At 45.3% G+C, this 20,011-nt stretch overlaps 1 protein-coding gene and 1 pseudogene across 1 annotated transcript; both read right to left on the reverse strand.

Annotated features, from left to right (window-relative positions):
- Positions 1-9,707: 9,707 nt before the first annotated feature.
- On the reverse strand, positions 9,708-11,251 carry LOC123107529 (putative serpin-Z8; annotated as a pseudogene).
- A 2,553-nt stretch (positions 11,252-13,804) lies between these two features.
- Positions 13,805-17,075, reverse strand: LOC123107530 (wall-associated receptor kinase 5-like). The gene is made up of 3 exons (XM_044529508.1): positions 16,199-17,075; positions 15,424-15,564; positions 13,805-15,026 (listed from the first exon to the last, which is right to left on the reverse strand). Exons 1-3 carry the CDS (start codon positions 17,073-17,075, stop codon positions 13,909-13,911), a joined length of 2,136 nt encoding a protein of 711 aa, XP_044385443.1. The 3' UTR covers positions 13,805-13,908.
- Between the last annotated feature and the right edge of the window lie 2,936 nt (positions 17,076-20,011).

Consider the following 20,011-nt stretch of genomic DNA (forward strand, 5'->3'; position numbering starts at 1 on the left):
GTTGTTAGAATTGTATGCATAAAATGGAATTGATGGATTTTTTTAATTCCTAATTAGTTAGTAGTAGCGTGGGGGTGAAATGGAGGGCTACTAGTATTCAGGATACTAGTAGCGTGTGGTACTATAGACGCGCTACTACTATTTCGTTAGTAGTAGCACGGGTGACATCCGCGCTACTAGTAAAATGTTAGTAGTAGCGCGAGTTTACCCCTTGCTACTACTAACTATTAGCTGTAGCGCGATACTAGTAGCGCGGGTACCCGTGTTGCTAGTAGCCATTTTACCCGTGCTGCTAGTAGCCTTTTTCCTAGTAGTGATACTAGTGACACTCTGTTTGTCTATGTATTCACACATGTATTATGTTTTCGGTTAATACAATTTTAGCATGAATAATAAACATTTATCATGATATAAGGAAATAAATAATAACTTTATTATTGCCTCTAGGGCATATTTCTTTCAGTCTCCCACTTGCACTAGATTCAATAATCTAGTTCACATTGCCATGTGATTTAATACCAATAGTTCACATCACCATGTGATTAACACCCATAGTTCACATCGACATGTGACCAACACCCAAAGGGTTTACTAGAGTCAATAATCTAGTTCACATCGCTATGTGATTAACACCCAAAAGGTACTAAGGTGTGATCATGTTTTGCTTGTGAGAGAAGTTTAGTCAACGGGTCTGCCATATTCAGATCCGTAAGTATTTTACAAATTTCTATGTCAACAATGCTCTGCACGGAGCTACTCTACCTAATTGCTCCCACTTTCAATATGTATCCAGATTGAGATTTAGAATCATCTGGATCAGTGTCAAAATTTGCATCGACGTAACCCTTTACGACGAACCTTTTTGTCACCTCCATAATCGAGAAACATATCCTTATTCCATTAAGGATAATTTTGCCTGCTGTCCAGTGATCTACTCCTAGATCACTATTGTACTCTTTTGCCAAAAACAGTGTAGGGTATACAATAGATCTGGTACACAGCATGTCATATTTTATAGAACCTATGGCCAAGGCATAGGGAATGAGTTTCATTCTCTTTCTATCTTCTGCCGTGGTCGGTCTTTGAGTCTTACTCAGTTTCACACCTTGTAACACAGGCAAGAACTCTTTCTTTAACTGTTCTATTTTGAACTACTTCAAAATCTTTTCAAGGTATGTACTCATTGAAAAACATATCAAGCGTCTTGATCTATCTCTATAGATCTTGATGCTCAATATGTAAGCAGCTTCAACGAGGTCTTTATTTGAAAAACTCCTTTCAAACACTCCTTTATGCTTTACAGAATAATTCTACATTATCTCTGATCAACAATATGTCATTCACATATACTTATCAGAAATGATGTAGTGCTCCCACTCACTTTCTTGTAAATACAGGTTTCATCGCAAGTCTGTATAAAACTATATGCTTTGATTAACTTATCAAAGCGTATATTCCAACTCCGAGATGCTTGCACCAGTCCATAGATGGATCGCTGGAGCATGCATATTTTGTTAGCACCTTTAGGATTGACAAAACCTTCTGGTTGCATCATATACAACTCTTCTTTAATAAATCCATTAAGGAATGCAGTTTTGTTTATCCATTTGCCAGATTTCATAAAATGTGGCAATTGCTAACATGATTCAGACAGACTTAAGCATAGATAAGAGTGAGAAACTCTCATCGTAGTCAACACCTTGAACTCGTTGAAAACCTTTTGCGACAATTCTAGCTTTGTAGATAGTAACACTACTATCAACGTCCGTCTTCCTCTTGAAGATCCATTTAATCTCAATGGCTCGCCGATCTTTGGGCAAGTCAATCAAAGTCCATACTTTGTTCTCATACATGGATCTCATCTCAGATTTCATGGCCTCAAGCCATTTCGCGGAATCTGGGCTCATCATCGCTTCCTCATAGTTCGTAGTCTCGTCATGGTCAAGTAACATGACCTCCAGAACAGGATTACCGTACCATTCTGGTGCGGATCTCACTCTGGTTTACCTACGAGGTTCAGTAGTAACTTGATCTGAAGTTACATGATCATCATCATTAGCTTCCTCACTAATTGGTGTAGTAGTCACAGGAACAAATTTCTGTGATGAACTACTTTCCAATAAGGGAGCAGGTACAGTTACCTCATCAAGTTCTACTTTCCTCCCACTCACTTCTTTCGAGAGAAACTTCTTCTTTAGAAAGGATCCATTCTCAGCAACGAATATCTTGCCTTCGGATCTGTGATAGAAGGTGTACCCAACATTTTCTTTTGGGTATCCTATGAAGACGCACTTCTTCGATTTGCGTTTGAGCTTATCAGGTTGAAACTTTTTCACATAAGCATTGCAACCTCAAACTTTAAGAAACGACAGCTTAGGTTTCTTGCCAAACCATAGTTCATACTGTGTCGTCTCAACAGATTTAGATGGTGCCCTATTTAACGTGAATGCAGCTGTCCCTAATGCATAACCCCAAAACGATAGTGGTAGATCGATAAGAGACATCATAGATCGTACCATATCTAATAAAGTACGGTTATGACGTTCGGACACACCATTACACTGTGGTGTTCCAGGTGGCATGAGTAGTGAAACTATTTCACATTGGTTTTAACTGAAGGCCAAACTCGTAACTCAAATATTTTACTTATGCGATCATATCGTAGAAACTTTTATTTTTGTTACGATGATTTTCCACTTTACTCTGAAATTCTTTGAACTTTTCAAATGTTTCAGACTTATGTTTCATCAAGTAGATATACCCATATCTGCTCAAATCATCTGTGAAGGTCAGAAAATAATGATACCCGCCGCGAGCCTTAACACTCATCAGATCGGATACATCAGTATGTATTATTTCCAATAAGTCGGTTGCTCACTCCATTGTTCCGGAGAACGGGGTCTTAGTCATCTTGCCCATGAGGCATGGTTCGCAAGCATCAAGTGATTCATAATCAAATGATTCCAAAAGCCCATCAGCATGGAGTTTCTTCATGCGCTTTACACCAATATGACCTAAACGGCAGTGCCACAAGTAAGTTGCACTATCATTACTAACTTTGCATCTTTTGGTTTCAATATTATGAATATGTGTATCACTACGATCGAGATCCAACGAACCATTTTCATTGGATGTGTAACCATATAAGGTTTTATTCGTGTAAACAGAACAACAATTTATTCTCTTACTTAAATGAATAATCGTATTGCAATAAACATGATTAGATCATATTCATGCTCAACGCAAACACCAAATAACACTTATTTAGGTTCAACACTAATCCCAAAAGTATAGGAAGTGTGCGATGATGATCATATCAATCTTGGAACCACTTCCAACACACATCGTCACTTCACCCTTAACTAGTCTATGTTCATTCTGCAACTCCTGTTTCGAGTTACTACTCTTAGCAACTGAACCAGTATCAAATATCGAGGGGTTGCTACGAACACTAGTAAAATACACATCATAATCTGTATATCAAATATACCTTTGTTCACTTTGCCATCCTTCTTATCCGCCAAATACTTGGGGCAGTTCCGCTTCCAGTGACCAGTCCTTTTGCAGTAGAAGCACTTAGTCTCAGGCTTAGGACCAGAGTTGGGCTTCTTCACTTGAGCAGCAACTTGCTTGCCGTTCTTCTTGAAGTTCCCCTTCTTCCCTTTGCCCTTTTCTTGAAACTAGTGGTCTTGTCTACCATCAACACTTGATATTTTTCTTGATTTCTACCTTCGTCGATTTCAACATTACGAAGAGCTTGGGGATCGTTTCCGTTTATCCCTTGCATATCCTAGTTCATCACGAAGTTCTACTAACTTGGTGATGGTGACTAGAGAATTCTGTCAATCACTATTTCATCTGGAAGATTAACTCCCACTTGATTCAAGCGATTGTAGTACCCAGACAATCTGAGCACATGCTAACTGCTTGAGCTATTCTCCTCCATCTTTTAGCTATAGAACTTGTTGGAGACTTCATATCTCTCAACTCAGGTATTTTCTTGAAATATTAACTTCAACTCCTGGAACATCTCATATGGTCCATGACGTTCAAAACGTCTTTGAAGTCCCGATTCTAAGCCGTTTAAGCATGGTGCATTAAACTATCAAGTAGTCATCATATTGAGCTAGCCAAATGTTCATAACATCTGCATCTGCTCCTGCAATAGGTTTGTCACCTAGCGGTGCATCAAAGACATAATTTTTCTGTGCAGCAATGAGGATAAACCTCAGATCACGGATCCAATCTGCATCATTGCTACTAACATCTTTCAACTTAGTTTTCTCTAGGAACATATCAAAAATAAAACAGGGGAGCTAAACGCGAGCTATTGATCTGCAACATAGATATGCTAACACTACCAGGACTAAGTTCATGATAAATTAAAGTTCAATTAATCATATTACTTAAGAACTCTCACTTAGATAGACATCCCTCTAATCCTCTAAGTGATCACGTGATCTAAATCAACTAAACCATGTCCGATCATCACGTGAGATGGAGTAGTTTCAATGGTGAACATCACTATGTTGATCATATCTACTATATGATTCACGCTCGACCTTTCGGTCTCCGTGTTCCGAGGCCATATCTGTTATATGCTAGGCTTGTCAAGTTTAACCTGAGTATTCCGCGTGTGCAACTGTTTTGCACTCGTTGTATTTGAACGTAGAGCCTATCACACCCGATCATCACGTGGTGTCTCAGCACGAAGAACTTTCGCAACGGTGCATACTCAGGGAGAACACTTGTACCTTGATAATTAGTGAGAAATCATCTTATAAAGCTATCGTCGAACTAAGAAAAATAAGATGTATAAAAGATAAACATCACATGCAATCAAAATATGTGACATGATATGGTCATCATCATCTTGTGCCTTTGATCTCCATCTCCAAAGTATCGTCATGATTTCCATCGTCACCGGCATGACACCATGATCTCCATCATCTTGATCTATATCAATGTGTCGTCACATGGTCATCTTGCCAACTACTACTTATGCAACTATTGCTATCGCATAGCGATAAAGTAAAGCAATTATTTGGTGCTTGCATCTTATGCAATAAAGAGACAACCATAAGGCTTCTGCCAGTTGCCGATAACTTCAACAAAACATGATCATCTTATATAACAACTTATATCTCATCATGTCTTGACCATATCACATCACAACATGCCCTGCAAAAACAAGTTAGACATCCTCTACTTTGTTGTTGCAAGTTTTACGTGGCTGCTACGGGCTTAGCAAGAACCGTTCTTACCTACGAATCAAAACCATAATGATAGTTTGTCAAGTTGGTGCTGTTTTAACCTTCGCAAGGACCGGGCGTAGCCACACTCGGTTTAACTAAAGTTGGAGAAACTGACACCCGCCAGCCACCTGTGTGCAAAGCACGTCGGTAGAACCAGTCTCGCGTAAGCGTACGCGTAATGTCGGTCCAGGCCGCTTCATCCAACAATACCGCCGAACCAAAGTGTGACATGCTGGTAAGCCGTATGACTTATATCGCCCACAACTCACTTGTGTCCTACTCGTGCATATAACATCAACGCATAAAACCTAGGCTCGGATGCCACTGTTGGGGAACGTAGTAATTTCAAAAAATTTCCTACGCACACGCAAGATCATGGTGATGCATAGCAACGAGAGGGGAGAGTGTTGTCTACGTACCCTCGTAGACCGGAAGCGGAAGCGTTAGCACAACGCGGTTGATGTAGTCATACGTCTTCACGGCTCGACCGGTCAAGCACCGAAACTACGGCACCTCCGAGTTCTAGCACACGTTCAGCTCGATGACGATCCCCGGACTCCGATCCAGCAAAGTGTCGGGGAAGAGTTCCGTCAGCACGACTGTGTGGTGACGATCTTGATGTTCTACCGTCGCAGGGCTTCGCCTAAGCACCGCTACAATATTATCGAGGATTATGGTGGAGGGGGGCACCGCACACGGCTAAGAGAACGATCACAAAGATCAATTTGTGTGTCTATGGGGTGCCCCCTGGCCACGTATATAAAGGAGTGGAGGAGGGGAGGGGCCGGCCCTCTCTATGGCGTGCCCTAGGGGAGTCCTACTCCCACCAGGAGTAGGGTTCCCCCTTTCCTAGTAGAACTAGGAGCCCTTCCAAGTAGTAGGAGTAGGAGGGAAGGAAATGGAAGGGAAAAGGAGAAGGAAGGAAGGGGGCGCGCCCCTTCCCTAGTCCAATTCGGACCAGACCAAGGGGAGGGGTGCGGCCACCCTTGAGGCCCTTTTCCTTCTTTCCCGTATGGCCCAATAAGGCCCAATACGTATTCCCGTAACTCCCCGGTACTCCGAAAAATACCCGAATCACTCGGAACCTTTCCGATGTCCGAATATAGTCGTCCAATATATCGATCTTTACGTCTCGACCATTTCGAGACTCCTCGTCATGTCCCCGATCTCATCCGGGACTCCGAACTCCTTCGGTACATCAAAACTCATAAACTCATAATATAACTGTCATCGAAACCTTAAGCGTGCGGACCCTACGGGTCCGAGAACAATGTAGACATGACCGAGACACGTCTCCGGTCAATAACCAATAGCGGAACCTAGATGCTCATATTGGCTCCCACATATTCTACGAAGATCTTTATCGGTCAAACCGCATAACAACATACGTTGTTCCCTTTGTCATCGGTATGTTACTTGCCCGAGATTCGATCGTCGGTATCTCAATACCTAGTTCAATCTCGTTACCGGCAAGTCTCCTAACTCGTTCTGTAATACATCATCTCGCAACTAACTCATTAGTTGCAATGCTTGCAAGGCTTTAAGTGATGTGCATTACCAAGAGGGCCCAGAGATACCTCTCCGACAATCGGAGTGACAAATCCTAATCTCAAAATACGCCAACCCAACAAGTACCTTTGGAGACACCTGTAGAGCACCTTTATAATCATCCAGTTACGTTGTGACGTTTGGTATCACACAAAGTGTTCCTTCGATAAACGGGAGTTGCATAATCTCATAGTCATAGGAACATGTATAAGTCATGAAGAAAGCAATAGCAACAAACTAAACGATCAAGTGCTATGCCAACGGAATGGGTCAAGTCAATCACATCATTCTCCTAATGATGTGATCCCGTTAATCAAATGCCAACTCATGTCTATGGTTAGGAAACATAACCATCTTTGATCAACGAGCTTGTCAAGTAGAGGCATACTAGTGACACTCTGTTTGTCTATGTATTCACACATGTAGTATGTTTCCGGTTAATACAATTCTAGCATGAATAATAAACATTTATCATGATATAAGGAAATAAATAATAACTTTATTATTGCCTCTAGGGCATATTTCCTTCACTGTCTGACCCATCGGTGGCCAAGGAGATGGTGTCGTGGCACAAGTGCGACATTCTTGTTCACGGCCGTGGGAGACAAGGGCCACATCAGCTAGAAAGGGATCAGAAACAGTTGGATCTGCCCTAGGGGCAATGGCCCCAGATATGAGATTTGCGGTGTGGCTCATCCAGCTATGGCAACACATTATGGCAACAAGCAGCGATGGTCGGTCGGGCGTGAGGTGGTGCGATGTGTGGCTCGTGGCTCTCTCCTACGACGATGCCATAGAGGTCGTGTGGCAGCATCCGGAAGCAATTAATATGATGGTGTCTTCTCCACCGATGAATTCTCCTTTGGTCAGATAGTTCTGTGTGACTGGGTCGATGGAGAGTTGGATGAAGAATTGATGGTGGACATGGGGGTTGTTTTCTCCGGGCGAAAAACTCATGATTTATGGGCCCGGTGTCGCGCGCACGGGGGGGGGGGGGGGGGGAGTGGATATCAGTTTCCTTCTATTTGGACCCGGCCTATCCCATGTGGTTGGATATAAGAAAGCACTACAATATTATCGGTTTTCCAAAAAAAGAACGCATCCTCTTACCTCTCCCATCTGTTGTAATCTTTCCCTATCTTGTGAGAGAGTGTCAAATGATGTATTAAAGTGGGTGGCGGAAGACAAGCGACGACTATGATTGTTGCAATCTCAACTGACTCTCTCACCTTCAACCTACCATGGCGGGGAGGACTCGGGTCCTTCTTTCCATGTTAAGAAGTTACATTAGTATGAATTTATAGTTTATGTCGGCAGCGCTCGGGCGGAGAGTGTGATGCCGCTGAGAACAAATTTCGTTTGATTCTTCTCTTGCCGTGATGTTGCTTTACCGGGTAACGATCATGGATCTAGGGATGTCTTGTCTCCGCAGGTTCTATCTTGTAGAATATGAGTTTTTGTCCTCACAAATGTGTTCATGCCCATGTTATGAGTTTGGGCTAGTATCTGGTGCTTTTTTTCTATGATCTTTCGTGGATTTGGAGAGCTTCTATGATATTTTGGTTGAGATTTTGTGGTTCAAATACAAGTACTTTTCGGCTTCCCGTCTTTTTGGTTGGCCGGCTCATGGGCTTTCAGAAACTTTGAGAAGTTGCTGCAAGTATATGGGTGGCGATGCCATTACGATGGTCTGATTGCAGTGTCTTTATTGAGTCTTTGAAAATATTTCTTATTGCAAAGTTTGTGACCATGAAGAATAAGCCTCCGAGAGATTTCAGTGTGATTCTTATTCATAAGAGTTACTTATGTAATTCCTTAAGTTAATGATCCAAAGCATATTGTGCATGTACTGGTTGTCAAGTTTGAATAAAGGTACATGGGATTTAAAGAAAAAAGCATCAACAGAGCACCAAAATAACTTCTACACGAGAGAGAAAGCCGGGCGGCTGGGCTTGGTGGCAGCAACGGGGATGGCACCGACGGGAGGCTGCAACAAAGAATTCTTTGAGCCAATTTGAGTTGATTTCTCCTAGGAAAGCAGCGGTTTTCTTCTAAAACCTCCACAACTGGCCTTTTATTGTTGTCTATAATTATTTTGCCAAAAACCGACTCCATGGATCAACTATAGGAATTCTTATATACTGAAGTAAAACCAGTCTGGAATTATGATAAAAGAAAATATTATCAATGTATTGTTGTGGCTCGTAGGGCAAAGGAAAAGTGTTCAAAATCGTTACTAGCAGGGGTGGCATCAGGGGTCTTCTTAGGTCTTCACATGAATACCAAAGATTTGGTGATGTATGTGTATATTGTAGCTATATTTACTGTATATTGTTGGTATTTAGTACAAACAAATTTCAATGAATACCATGCCCATGGTTCCTACCTCTGTCACTGGTTACTAGTGCTTAAAAACTAGTGCAATGTTGCCTCAGGCATCCACCACTTTCTCCCTTCCCTTTGTATTACAAAAGGGAAATGCTACACTTACGAACTGTTTTGACACGGAAGGAGTTACGGACTGAAGCGTAAATCCATCATTGGTTAGTGGTGAGGCCCCCAATGAAATTCTAGGGGGGGGGAGATTAATAAGGAGCCGACAAGTTAGTATGTAGCCTCTCCCCCGTGCCATATGCCTCGTAAGTGTAGGACTAACCATTACAAAATGTTATCAATCGAGCTTAGAACTATACCTGACCAAACCTCAGGCCGGGCCGGGCTTCGGGCCGGGCCTAGCCAAGCCCGAGGCAAAAAAACCCAGGTCCGGGCCCGGCCATCGGGCCCGGTTTTTAGGAAATCGCAAAAACGACGAGCCTGAGCCCGGCCATTGGGCTGAAAATCTAGGCCCGAGCCTGGCCCAGAAGCAGCGTTGGGCCGGGCCGGACTTCTCATGGCCAGGACTACTTAGAACACCTCATCCCGTGACTTCCATCCGTAGGCTGAGCTCCTTACGGGGCCCCGCGAGTCTAGCATTTTTGGTGGTCGTGGATATGCTGGATTTTGTGAGGTGAGGTTTCTGTACGGCGGTCCTGGGTATGTCGCCGGACAGTCAAACGGAACAATTGGCAACACCGGCGACCCCGGGCCATCATCGAAGAACGCATGCTTGAACGTGGCCATTGCCGGGGTCGACAACATGCCCTGCAAAGAGGACCGCGTGCGACCCCTCCTTGACTATGCAGTAGGCGAATGGGTGGTCCGCCACGAAGTCCACCACCGGCGGCCGGAGCGCAAAGCACGTCGCAGGAGCGGGGAACGCCATCGTGACGGCGGCGGCTCTGATTCCTTCCTCGTTCACCTCGATGATGGCCTTGTGGAAGACGTCCTGCACCTGCACGTGCATGTCCTCCATCATCTCCGAGAGGTTGGCGCCTTCGCCGAAAGGAAGAGCGAGCCCCAGGTCTTTGAGCACGTCGGTGACGCTGCCCTCGAAGGTGAGCTCGAACTTGGGCACCCCGAACTTGACGACGACGGCCATGCTCGTTGGCAGGTGCTCGCGCAGGAAGCCTGGCGACGACGTCATCTTCTCCAGCAGGGTCCCCAGGCCGTCACACGCGTCCGGGAGGAAGATGCACATGCTGGTGTAGGGCGGCGAGCTGCTCTTGTAGCGCAGCTTGAGCACCTTGAACCCGTCGTGCTCGGCGATGTAGTGGCGGTTGTAGTTCGACATGAAGGGGACATCGAGGCGGTGCCGTCCAGCCGGTAGAAGGGCCTGTTCTTGGTCGAGCTCTCGTAGACTGTGTTTTGATTTTCGGCCGAAAAAATGGATTTCGGCCGAATTTCGGCCATCACGGCCTGGGGTGAAATCTATCTTTGGCCGAAATTGGTCCGATTTGACAAATTTTGGCCGAAATTTTTGAAAATGGCCGAAATTCGGCCATCTCGGCTTAGGGCGAAAAAAAAATCTCAAACCGAAAGTCAAAACGCTGCTCGTAGAACGGCAGGCTCCACTTGCCCCTGAAGTAGATGGCGTTGGCCAGCACGAGCCTGGTGTCCTGGTTTATGGCTCCCGGGGGGACGGCGGACCGGATGAGGTTCCTCGTGGCCGCCGCGGCCCACGCGTCGATCTGCGCCGTCGCTTACTCCGGAGCTCTTAGGAAGTCGACGGCGGCGGCATCGGCCTTGTAACTGCTGACGACGGCGTCGACGTAGGCCTGCTTGAGCGGCTGCGTCAGGTCGCTCCACACGCCGCACGCGAACGCCACGCTCGGCTCGCCGGACTCCCATCTGTCCCTAAGGGGCCCGTCCCGGAGAAGCGCCACGGAGGCCTCTAGCTCGCTGCGGGACTGTGCGCCCAGGACTCGAAGGATCTCTTCCAGGGTGTCCCTGCCGGCGCCGGCGGCCAGGAGCGCGAGGACGGCGTGGATGGAGAGCGGCGAGAAGACCAGGTTGCGGTCGCTGTTCGCGTCCGCGAGGCGCTTGGTGAGGCGGGCGACGAGATCGGCCATGCCGGACTCCATCGATGGGCAGAGATCAGGGATCATGAATCAACTAAAGAAAAAGCTCTTGAAATTTTATCGGACTGGATTGAAAAATATGCATCTAGTGGGGCGAAGGAAAAGTTGATCAAATCAGTTCTCCAGTCTCTTCCAGTTTATGCCATGGGTATTTCTAAGAGCTTTGTGAGGAGCTGTCTCATATTATAAGGAACTTTTGGTCAGGTGACGAGGAGGATAGGAGGAAAACTCACTAGGCCTAAAGGTGAGGAGGTATGGGTTTCCGCGATCTCAGATTATTTAACCAAGCTCTGCTAGCTAAGCAGGCTTGGAGATTGGTGGTTAACCCCGAGTCCTTATGTGCAAAGGTGATGAAGGCGAAATATTATCCTCAGGGGCATATCCTTGACACTGTTTTTCCACAATCAACTTCGCTTTCTTGGCAAGGTATTCTGCATGGTTTGGACCTCCTTAAATCAAGTGTTATTTGGCGAGTATGTGATGGGTCTAATATTAATATTTGAAGAGATAATTGGCTACCAAGAATCTCTGGTCTTAAGGTTACTGCAAAGAACAGGACCAGGATTAAATGGGTGTCTGCTTTAATTTTGAGTGGACCGAGGAGATGGGATTAGAATTTGGTTAGGCACTTATTTTATCCACATGATGCAGAGGAGGTTTTAAGTCTACATCTTCAGTTGTCAGGGAAAGCAGATTTTATAGCTTGGCATTTCGAGAAAAATGGTTTATTCTCAGTTAAAGCGCATACATGCTTATACTTAATTTAAAGGAACGTAAAGAAGATGAAGGGCAATATAGTGACGCGGTGTTGGGGGAGAGAAAGATTTGAGATATTATTTGGAAGGCCAATGTTTCTCAGAAGATTCGTATTTTTGCTTGGTGTGTCGCTACGAACAGCTTGGCCGTCCAGGTAAACAGAGTCCTGCACCACCAAGCCACTCTTAGTACATGTTTTATTTGTGGAGTGGAAGATGAAAATAAGTTTCATGCGCTAGTCAAGTGCCCTAAGGCATATGGGTTGCGTATGACAATGAGGGATATATGGGATCTTCCTGGGGAGGAGGTTTTTAAGCATTCGGGGTCTGATTGGTTTCTTATTCTTTTGGACCAATTGAATGCTACTCTGCATAACCAAATTATTTTCCTTTTCTGAAGAGCTTGGCACTTGAGGAATGACTTGATATTTGGTAAGGTGAAGGAACTTGTCTCGGCCTCAGCTAATTTTGTGAAGAATTATTGGTCGTCATTTGTCGCAATTCAATCCTGCCCAGAGGTGGACTCGAAAAATAAAGGTAAAGATCTGTTGTCTGGATTAAAAAATTCCTAATCATATGGAAACTCAGGTGTTATGGCAACCCCCTCCTTCGGAGTACTCCCTCCGATCCTTTTTAGTCTGCATATAAGTTTTGTCTGAAGTCAAAGCATCTCTACTTTGACCAAATTTATAGAAAAAAGTATGAACATTCACAATGTCAAATTAATATTATTAGATTCATTATGAAATGTAGTTTCATAGTATATATATTTGATATTGTAGATGTTGATATTTTTTAATATAAATTTGGTCAAAGTTTACAAAGTTTGACTTGACACAACTCTAATATGCGGAGTAAAAAGGACCGGAGGTAGTATATTAAGATCAATGTCGATGCAAGCAATGTGAAAAGCATTAGCGCTGCAAGTGTGGGTGTGATGGTCAGGGACTCTTCGGGGAAGGTCCTCGTCTCTTCCTGGGATTACATTGGGCTTTGTAAAAGCGTGGAGGAGGCGGAACTCCGAGCATGCATTGCGGGTCTATATATATAGGTATTACTCCCTCCGTCCGGGTTTATTAGGCCTAAAGACAACTTCTCTTAGACCAAGACACAAAGTAATTTGCTCACATTAATTCTTCCATTCCACTCCCAATGCACTCTCTCACATGCATGCAGCCACTGAAAAAATATGCATGAAGTGTATTAATTTCCCAGCCATGGCACCAACAATAATGACTTTCAATACAACCAATGAAATGGTTGCATGCATGCATCTTTCCAAAGCAAGGCCTTATAAAAAAAAGGACATGCTTGTGATGCTGAGAGGCCTAATAAACCCGGAAGAAGGGAATACCTTTCACAATCCTATAATTTTGGAGATTGACTGTGGGTTTGTGGTTGGGTCCCTTGCAAATGAATTAGGACACATGTCTCCAATGGCAGATTTGAAAAAGGAAGCGAGGAGTTTATCAAAGCTTATAAATAATTTTAAATACTCCAAGATTAATCGTTCGGCTAATGTTGTGGCCCATACGATTGCAAAGTTTAGTTTCGATAATAGATCGGATGGTATTCTTGTTAATGATGTTCCGCCCCGCGTGGTGAATTTTGTAATGAATGATTGTAATAACAATCTTGGTTAATCAATATGAGGTGGTTTTCAAAAAAATAAAATAAACTCCGACCTGGCGGGTATATGGAGGGCCAAGTCGGTTATGGTTTCAGAGTCCGAATGCATTATACAGTAAATTGCAACTGAAATAGGTATATACCAATCCAATTCGTGATACATACTAAAAATTGTTCTAAAAGAGTCTGATTTGAATTCGGCTAGCTAGGTAAGTGAGTCCAAAAAAACAAGCATATGGTGAAATATGTGAAATAATTCGACGGTTACAATGGCCCGGCTTCAGTGTCCACCTCCAACTCATGGTTTTTCTTCATTGACATCTTGCCTCTCAGGAGCTGCAGCCTATGCTCCACCTCTTTCATGGTAGGCCTCTCCTCACCTTTGTGCCTCAAGCATGCCCTCGCAAGAGCGGCCATCTCACTGATCTGCCTGTCATTACCTTCCTCGAGAACTTGAACATCGACGATCTCCATCATAGTGTTAGCCTGTAGCCTTTGAAGGAAGTGGTGGCACAAGTTCTGCTTTTCACCCCTGGAATTGAGGAAGATTGGCTGCTTCCTAGTAAGGAGCTCAGCGATTATCACACCAAAACTGTAAACATCGCTCTTCTCAGTCAGTTGGCATGTATGGTAATATTCAGGATCCAAGTATCCAAATGTACCCTGCACTGCCGTGACCACACAAGTTTCGTCGATGGAAATGGATCTTGAAGCACCAAAGTCTGCAACCTTTGCGGTGAAGTTATCCGTCAAGAGTATATTGTCAGATTTCACATCCCTATGAAAAATTGGTGTTGCAGCAGCGGAATGGAGGTAAGCAATAGCGCTTGCCGCCTCGCTAGCGATTCTGATACGATCGTCCCAGGTTAACAAGCTTCTAGCACTCAGGTGGTCACCATGAAGAAGCTCAGAGAGCGTGCCGCTAGAGATGAACTCGTACACAAGCAAAGGCACCTCCGACTCAAGGCAGCATCCATATAGTTTTACCACGTTTCGGTGATGGATTTGTGACAAAATGGCAAGCTCGTTCACGAATTGATCAATCTCTATTTGATCGACCATTTTGGACTTCTTTATGGCCACCACACGTTGATCTGATAAAATCCCCTTGTAAACGGTACCATGCGCTCCGAGGCCTAGAATGCGCGTGGAGTCAAAATTATCCGTTGCCTTTTCCAACTCATCCAAGGAAAATAATTTGCTGCTATGTGCGGCACTTTCATCGGATGAGTTCAATTGCTCCAAGAGAAGGCCGTTATTTTTCCTGAAGTGTGCTTTCCGAACTCGCCTTTTAGTACTTCTCTTCCACTTCTGAACCAACAAAACTGAAATTGACGCAAGAAACAGAACTCCAATACCAGAGCTTAGTCCAATAACAATTCCTACAAAAGCATGCATACATAATAGTTAGGGGCATACAAGTTTCCCTTTTTCTATGTAACTAGTTATCTTTTGTTTGTTTGTTGCCAGTGATAGTTGCAATTGCATTGTTTTGTTTTTTTAGAATCAAAGGACTAACACCTTGTCCCAGTCTAAGTTAAAGCAAAAAAGAAATTCCGTCTGTGACAGAGCATAACAGTGGCAACTCTGCTGCTCCTGCCAAAACACAAAATATTTACCAGATTACACAACAGAGTATAACAGTGACAACTCTGCTGTTCTCACTAAAACACAAAATATTTACCAGATTACAGCACGGAGATCATTTTTCAGAATCTAAAACGGTGCATCAGTGGATGTAAGATGAATAAAGCAAAGCGCTAACTTCTGGTGGTTTACCTATAAACCGGTTGGTGCAAGTGTTTGTTTCATTTGAAAAATTGCTGCCAAAAGGACATGAACAATGGTAACCTCCCGCTATGTTTTCGCAAGATGCAGACTCAGGGCAGGGGCTTGGACTGCGCTGGCATTCGTTGACATCTACAGTGAAAATCAAACAAAATACCTGTCCCACTTGAGTATTTCGAAGATAATATAATAAAGATAAACAGATACGAACATTGGAGTATCAGTAGATTACAATAAAATGACACTTATCTAGACTTTTTTTTCAGTTAACTGGGTTGCAGTTCTAGTGGAATGAACATCGAGTCTACTATAACAAACTGATCATTATGAGATGAGTACAATAGGTTGTTAGTATAATTGTTTGTTCTCCTTTTCCCTTCTTTTGGCAGTTGGTTCTAATTTTTTTCCCATTTACATATACATCTACTGATCTACTACAACAAAATTATACTCCCTCCGTCCCAAAATTCTTGCCTTAGCTTTGTCTAGATACGGATGTATCTATTCACATTTTATTGTTAGATACAGTACATCTGTATCTAGACAAATCTAAGGCAAAAAAATTGGACGGACGTAATACATATATAACTTGATCTGCAACCTTCGTTGTTAAGAACTTCCTTTCTCTATTTAGATTTTCTGCATGCTTGAGAAGGACTTTTTTTATACTATTATACACATCTGTCCATTGCAGAAATCCGTTCTCTAGATTGCTCTAAAAAAATTCTACGAACTAAAGATCCATGCTGAGCAAGGAGGAACTTGCCTGTGCATCCGCCCGAGATGTAAGGATTCCCTTGGTATCCGACGGAGCAGTTGCAACGATACCCTGGGCCATTGGACGAATCCACACAAACGGTGTTCCCGCCACGGCACGCATAGGAAGACATGTTTCTGCGTGCCGCCTCACATGTTGCATTTCCAATCACCCAGTCAAGCACCACCGGCTGGCGGCCGTGGTAGGTATCATTGAACCTTGTAGTTGTTACATAATCGGAGCTGAAGATAAACGCCTCTGTTTCCACCAAGCCGGCATAGCTGCATGGGTTGAAGTACCAACTATTTGTTTTATTGACATAATCCACATCATAGAAATAGACGTTGTAGCCCATTAAGCCCTTGGGGACAACATTTTGGCAGCAGCCAACACCAACGCACGAGCCATTTGTCAGGTCTTCTGGGCTCCCACACACCGATACGCATCCTGTTGCATCCCTCGTCATGCCGTTGGTCTTGTAGATGTACCCAATTGTATTGCAACCGATGGTAACGAACTTGTTGTCCACGTTTGAGAACCGATAAGGCCAACTTAATTCAAAATCCCAAACTTTGCTATCCATTGTTCTTGTACTAGGATTGTAGCAATATGATGGGATGCATGATAAAGCTCGGGATTGACCACGGGACAGCGATATGCTTACAATCTCCCGTCCAAGAAGGAACGGCTTGTCATTTCCATCGACGGACCTGCTGCAGTTGATCTCAAAGCCTTGGCCCATAGCACAGCCAATACTGATGCCGAATGGGTAGGGGATCTCGACATCACCGCAATGTGTTCTGCATCCGCGGTCAGGTTGTGCCGCTGATATAGACGCTAGGTGCAGCATGACCGCAACGACACCGAGCAGTAGCACTGACGCCATGTTAATTCCCTGAAAAAAACAGTCATTTGTTAACTATTTTAAAACTTGCAACTGAGAAATTCTATGTATTATTTTGTTTATACATACATTGTACGTAGAAACAACCTGGAAAACTATAACAGTGTTGAGCTGTGTTTAAGGTACATGTCAGAGGATGAGGACTGTGATCTTGCGAATGCAAAGCTAGGTAAAATTCTGGTCAGAGATTTTGTGGGCTTGATATCAGGTAACAACATATACTAGGAGAGGTCTCTTCATCTATTTCTATATATTTCTAGATTCAAGGATGTTTCTTGCTTTTGGATTGCTCTATGCCCCTCGTCACTAATTTAGTAATTTTGCACGATAAGATAAAAATAATACGCACACTCAGAAGAAAACATTTGGCGGTATTAATTGTTCGATTTGGATGAGAGATTGGGAGCTATACCTACAGAGAGAGCGTTCGGAGGCGGGAAGCGGAGGGAGGGCGCAAGGTGGAGCGCGGCGGCGGGATGCGGTGTCGATGAGGCGGAAATGCGCGTGGGTGTCCGGGGACACGCCGACGACGCCGCCCCACTGCAGAGGGCGCCATGGCGAGGCGGCGAGCTTCGAATGCATGATTTGGACAGGGAGGCGCCGGACCTGTGGTAGTGTGCCGGGAGGGAGAGAGGCCGTGTGACCTCACCGGCGGTGTAGAAGAGGGCTGCAGAAGAGGGATTCTACTTTTTTGAGGGGTAGAAGAGGGAAATGGAAAGGGGTCTACTTTTTTTGCGTAACCGGAAAGGGGTCTACTTTTTTTTTTTGAGAAATTCCGGAAAGGGGTCTACTGAAGCAAAGATTTGAGCATCTCTAACGAATCCCTTAAGGCCCGGCGAACAACGTTTTTCCGGCCGATTTATGGGACTGCCCAAAAAATTCGGCCCGAGCAAATACCGCAAAAACGGCTTGGCCGTAAAAGGTTTACGGGAGGTCAGTAAACCGCCCTCACATCCGGGGTATATATGCTGATGCCTTGCCAATTTAGGGTATCCCTCTCATTTCTTCCCTTTCCATCTCCGCCACAAATCATCCCTCTTCGGCAGCGTTTTGCCGCGGTTTGCTCGAACGGATCTTCGCGGCGATGGCGACGGCGGGTGCGGAGCGTGGAGGCGGCAGGGGTTTCGGCGACCGTCGAGGCTTCGGGTGCCGCGGTGGAGGCGGCGGCCGCAACGACTTCATCACCCACAAGCGCAGGAACGACGACAAGGCAGGCGGCTCCGGCCTCCGACCTCCCGTGTCGGACAAGCAGAGGGAGGCGGCGCGCAAGCGCGGCGCCAAGTCCCGCAGCGCCGGCGCTGGGCCAACTTCCGTCACCTCTGCGACATCTTTGATCCGGCACTACAACGCCATAGGGAGATGGTGGTCGCGTGGTTCAACGCGAAGGAGGACGCCACGGCCGGAGATGTAGCTGCGGTCGCGGGTGTGCCGGCGCTCCTGAAGGAGTTCCAGCTGCAGGCAACCCTCTGCTCCATGCTGACGTACAACACTCTGCATGGCAACGAGCCTCCGCCGAACCACGGTAGAGACAACGGCTCCAGCGAGGACTCCGACGACGAGTAGATCTTTAAGGTATGTGTTTTTAAATTTCCGTTATGTTTAATTATGGTTTGTACTAAAAACTACCTATGCTATGTGTGTGAACTCCCGTATGCTATGCTATGCTATGTTGATTTGATGAACTCCAGCGACATGTTTTTAACGCGAAATAGTTTGTTTAAATTTGTATCATATGCGGGATATGTTCTTGTAGCGCGTCTGGCTTGCGGGATCTGCTAGAGATGCTCTTAGGCCCACAAAAGCATCTCTAGCAATCCGGTATAATTCCGCCTAAAATGATTTTGCGGGAGGTACAACAAATGTAAAAACCAGTTCATGATACAAAGTTCATCAAACACCCCGAGTTCGTACATAGCTAATACAAAGTTCATACTACAAAGTAAACCTAGGGGAGACCGACTCAATCATCGATGCCAAGGTAGAACTTCTACGTCGAGCCGACTTGCGGCACGCGTGGGCATAAGCTTGATCCTCCTTTGCGGCAGGCGGTACCTTCTTCTCCGGCCGCCACCACGCGCTCCGCAGCTAAGAACTCTGCATCCACCTCCCGGCACCTTAGGGTGTGCAGGAAAAGGACATCGTGGAGCTCGTAAAAGCGGGCCCACGGGCTCTACCCACCACTACGGGGGAGGCGGTTGTGATCGCGCACCTACTCGGACCGCCATGGCTCGATGGCGGGCCAGCTGGAGCTGTCGACCTCAGCGTCGTGCCGGGTGAGCTTGCGCGGCGGCGACGTGCCACGACCGCCACGCTCGCGAGCAGCACCGGCCATGGGGGTTGAGGAAAAACGGCGGATTTAAGGGAGAATTTGACGCTGGAGGTCGGGATGGCTAGCAGCGGGGCTGGCGATTTTGCGGCGGAGGGATAGGGTTTGGTAACCCTAAATCCTAGCCAGGCCCGTAGATATAGCGTCAGAGGGATGTTTTTGCCGGCCACTTCTAATTTTTTAATGGGTCGGGCAATTAGTGGATCTATTCGGACCGAAAAAAACATAAGATCCCGCAAAATGGCTAGAGTTTACAGGTCAGCGAGTTTTTGCAGGATCTCTAGAGATGCTCTAACCGGGAGAGGTGGAAACTTTTTCGAGGGCCTCTATTTGTCATGTACCTAAAAATATGATTGCATTAGTCACCTTTTTATATGGACAATCAGATCTTCATCCAACTGCCCATAATAGATTGCGCATTGTTTATCTTATTCCTCCTCAGGGTACCCCCAGCCTGCCCCGCCCTAACCGCCGGCCTCCACCACACGCAGCCGGTGGGCACTACTGCACACTGCCTCGCCTCCCCGCCCTCCCCTCAACCTCCTCCCATAGCTATTGTTGGTCGCCGTTCCGGCCTTCCCTCTAAGCCCCT

Source organism: Triticum aestivum, chromosome 5A (assembly GCF_018294505.1).
Source record: "Triticum aestivum cultivar Chinese Spring chromosome 5A, IWGSC CS RefSeq v2.1, whole genome shotgun sequence".
NCBI classification, from domain to species: Eukaryota; Viridiplantae; Streptophyta; class Magnoliopsida; order Poales; family Poaceae; genus Triticum; species Triticum aestivum.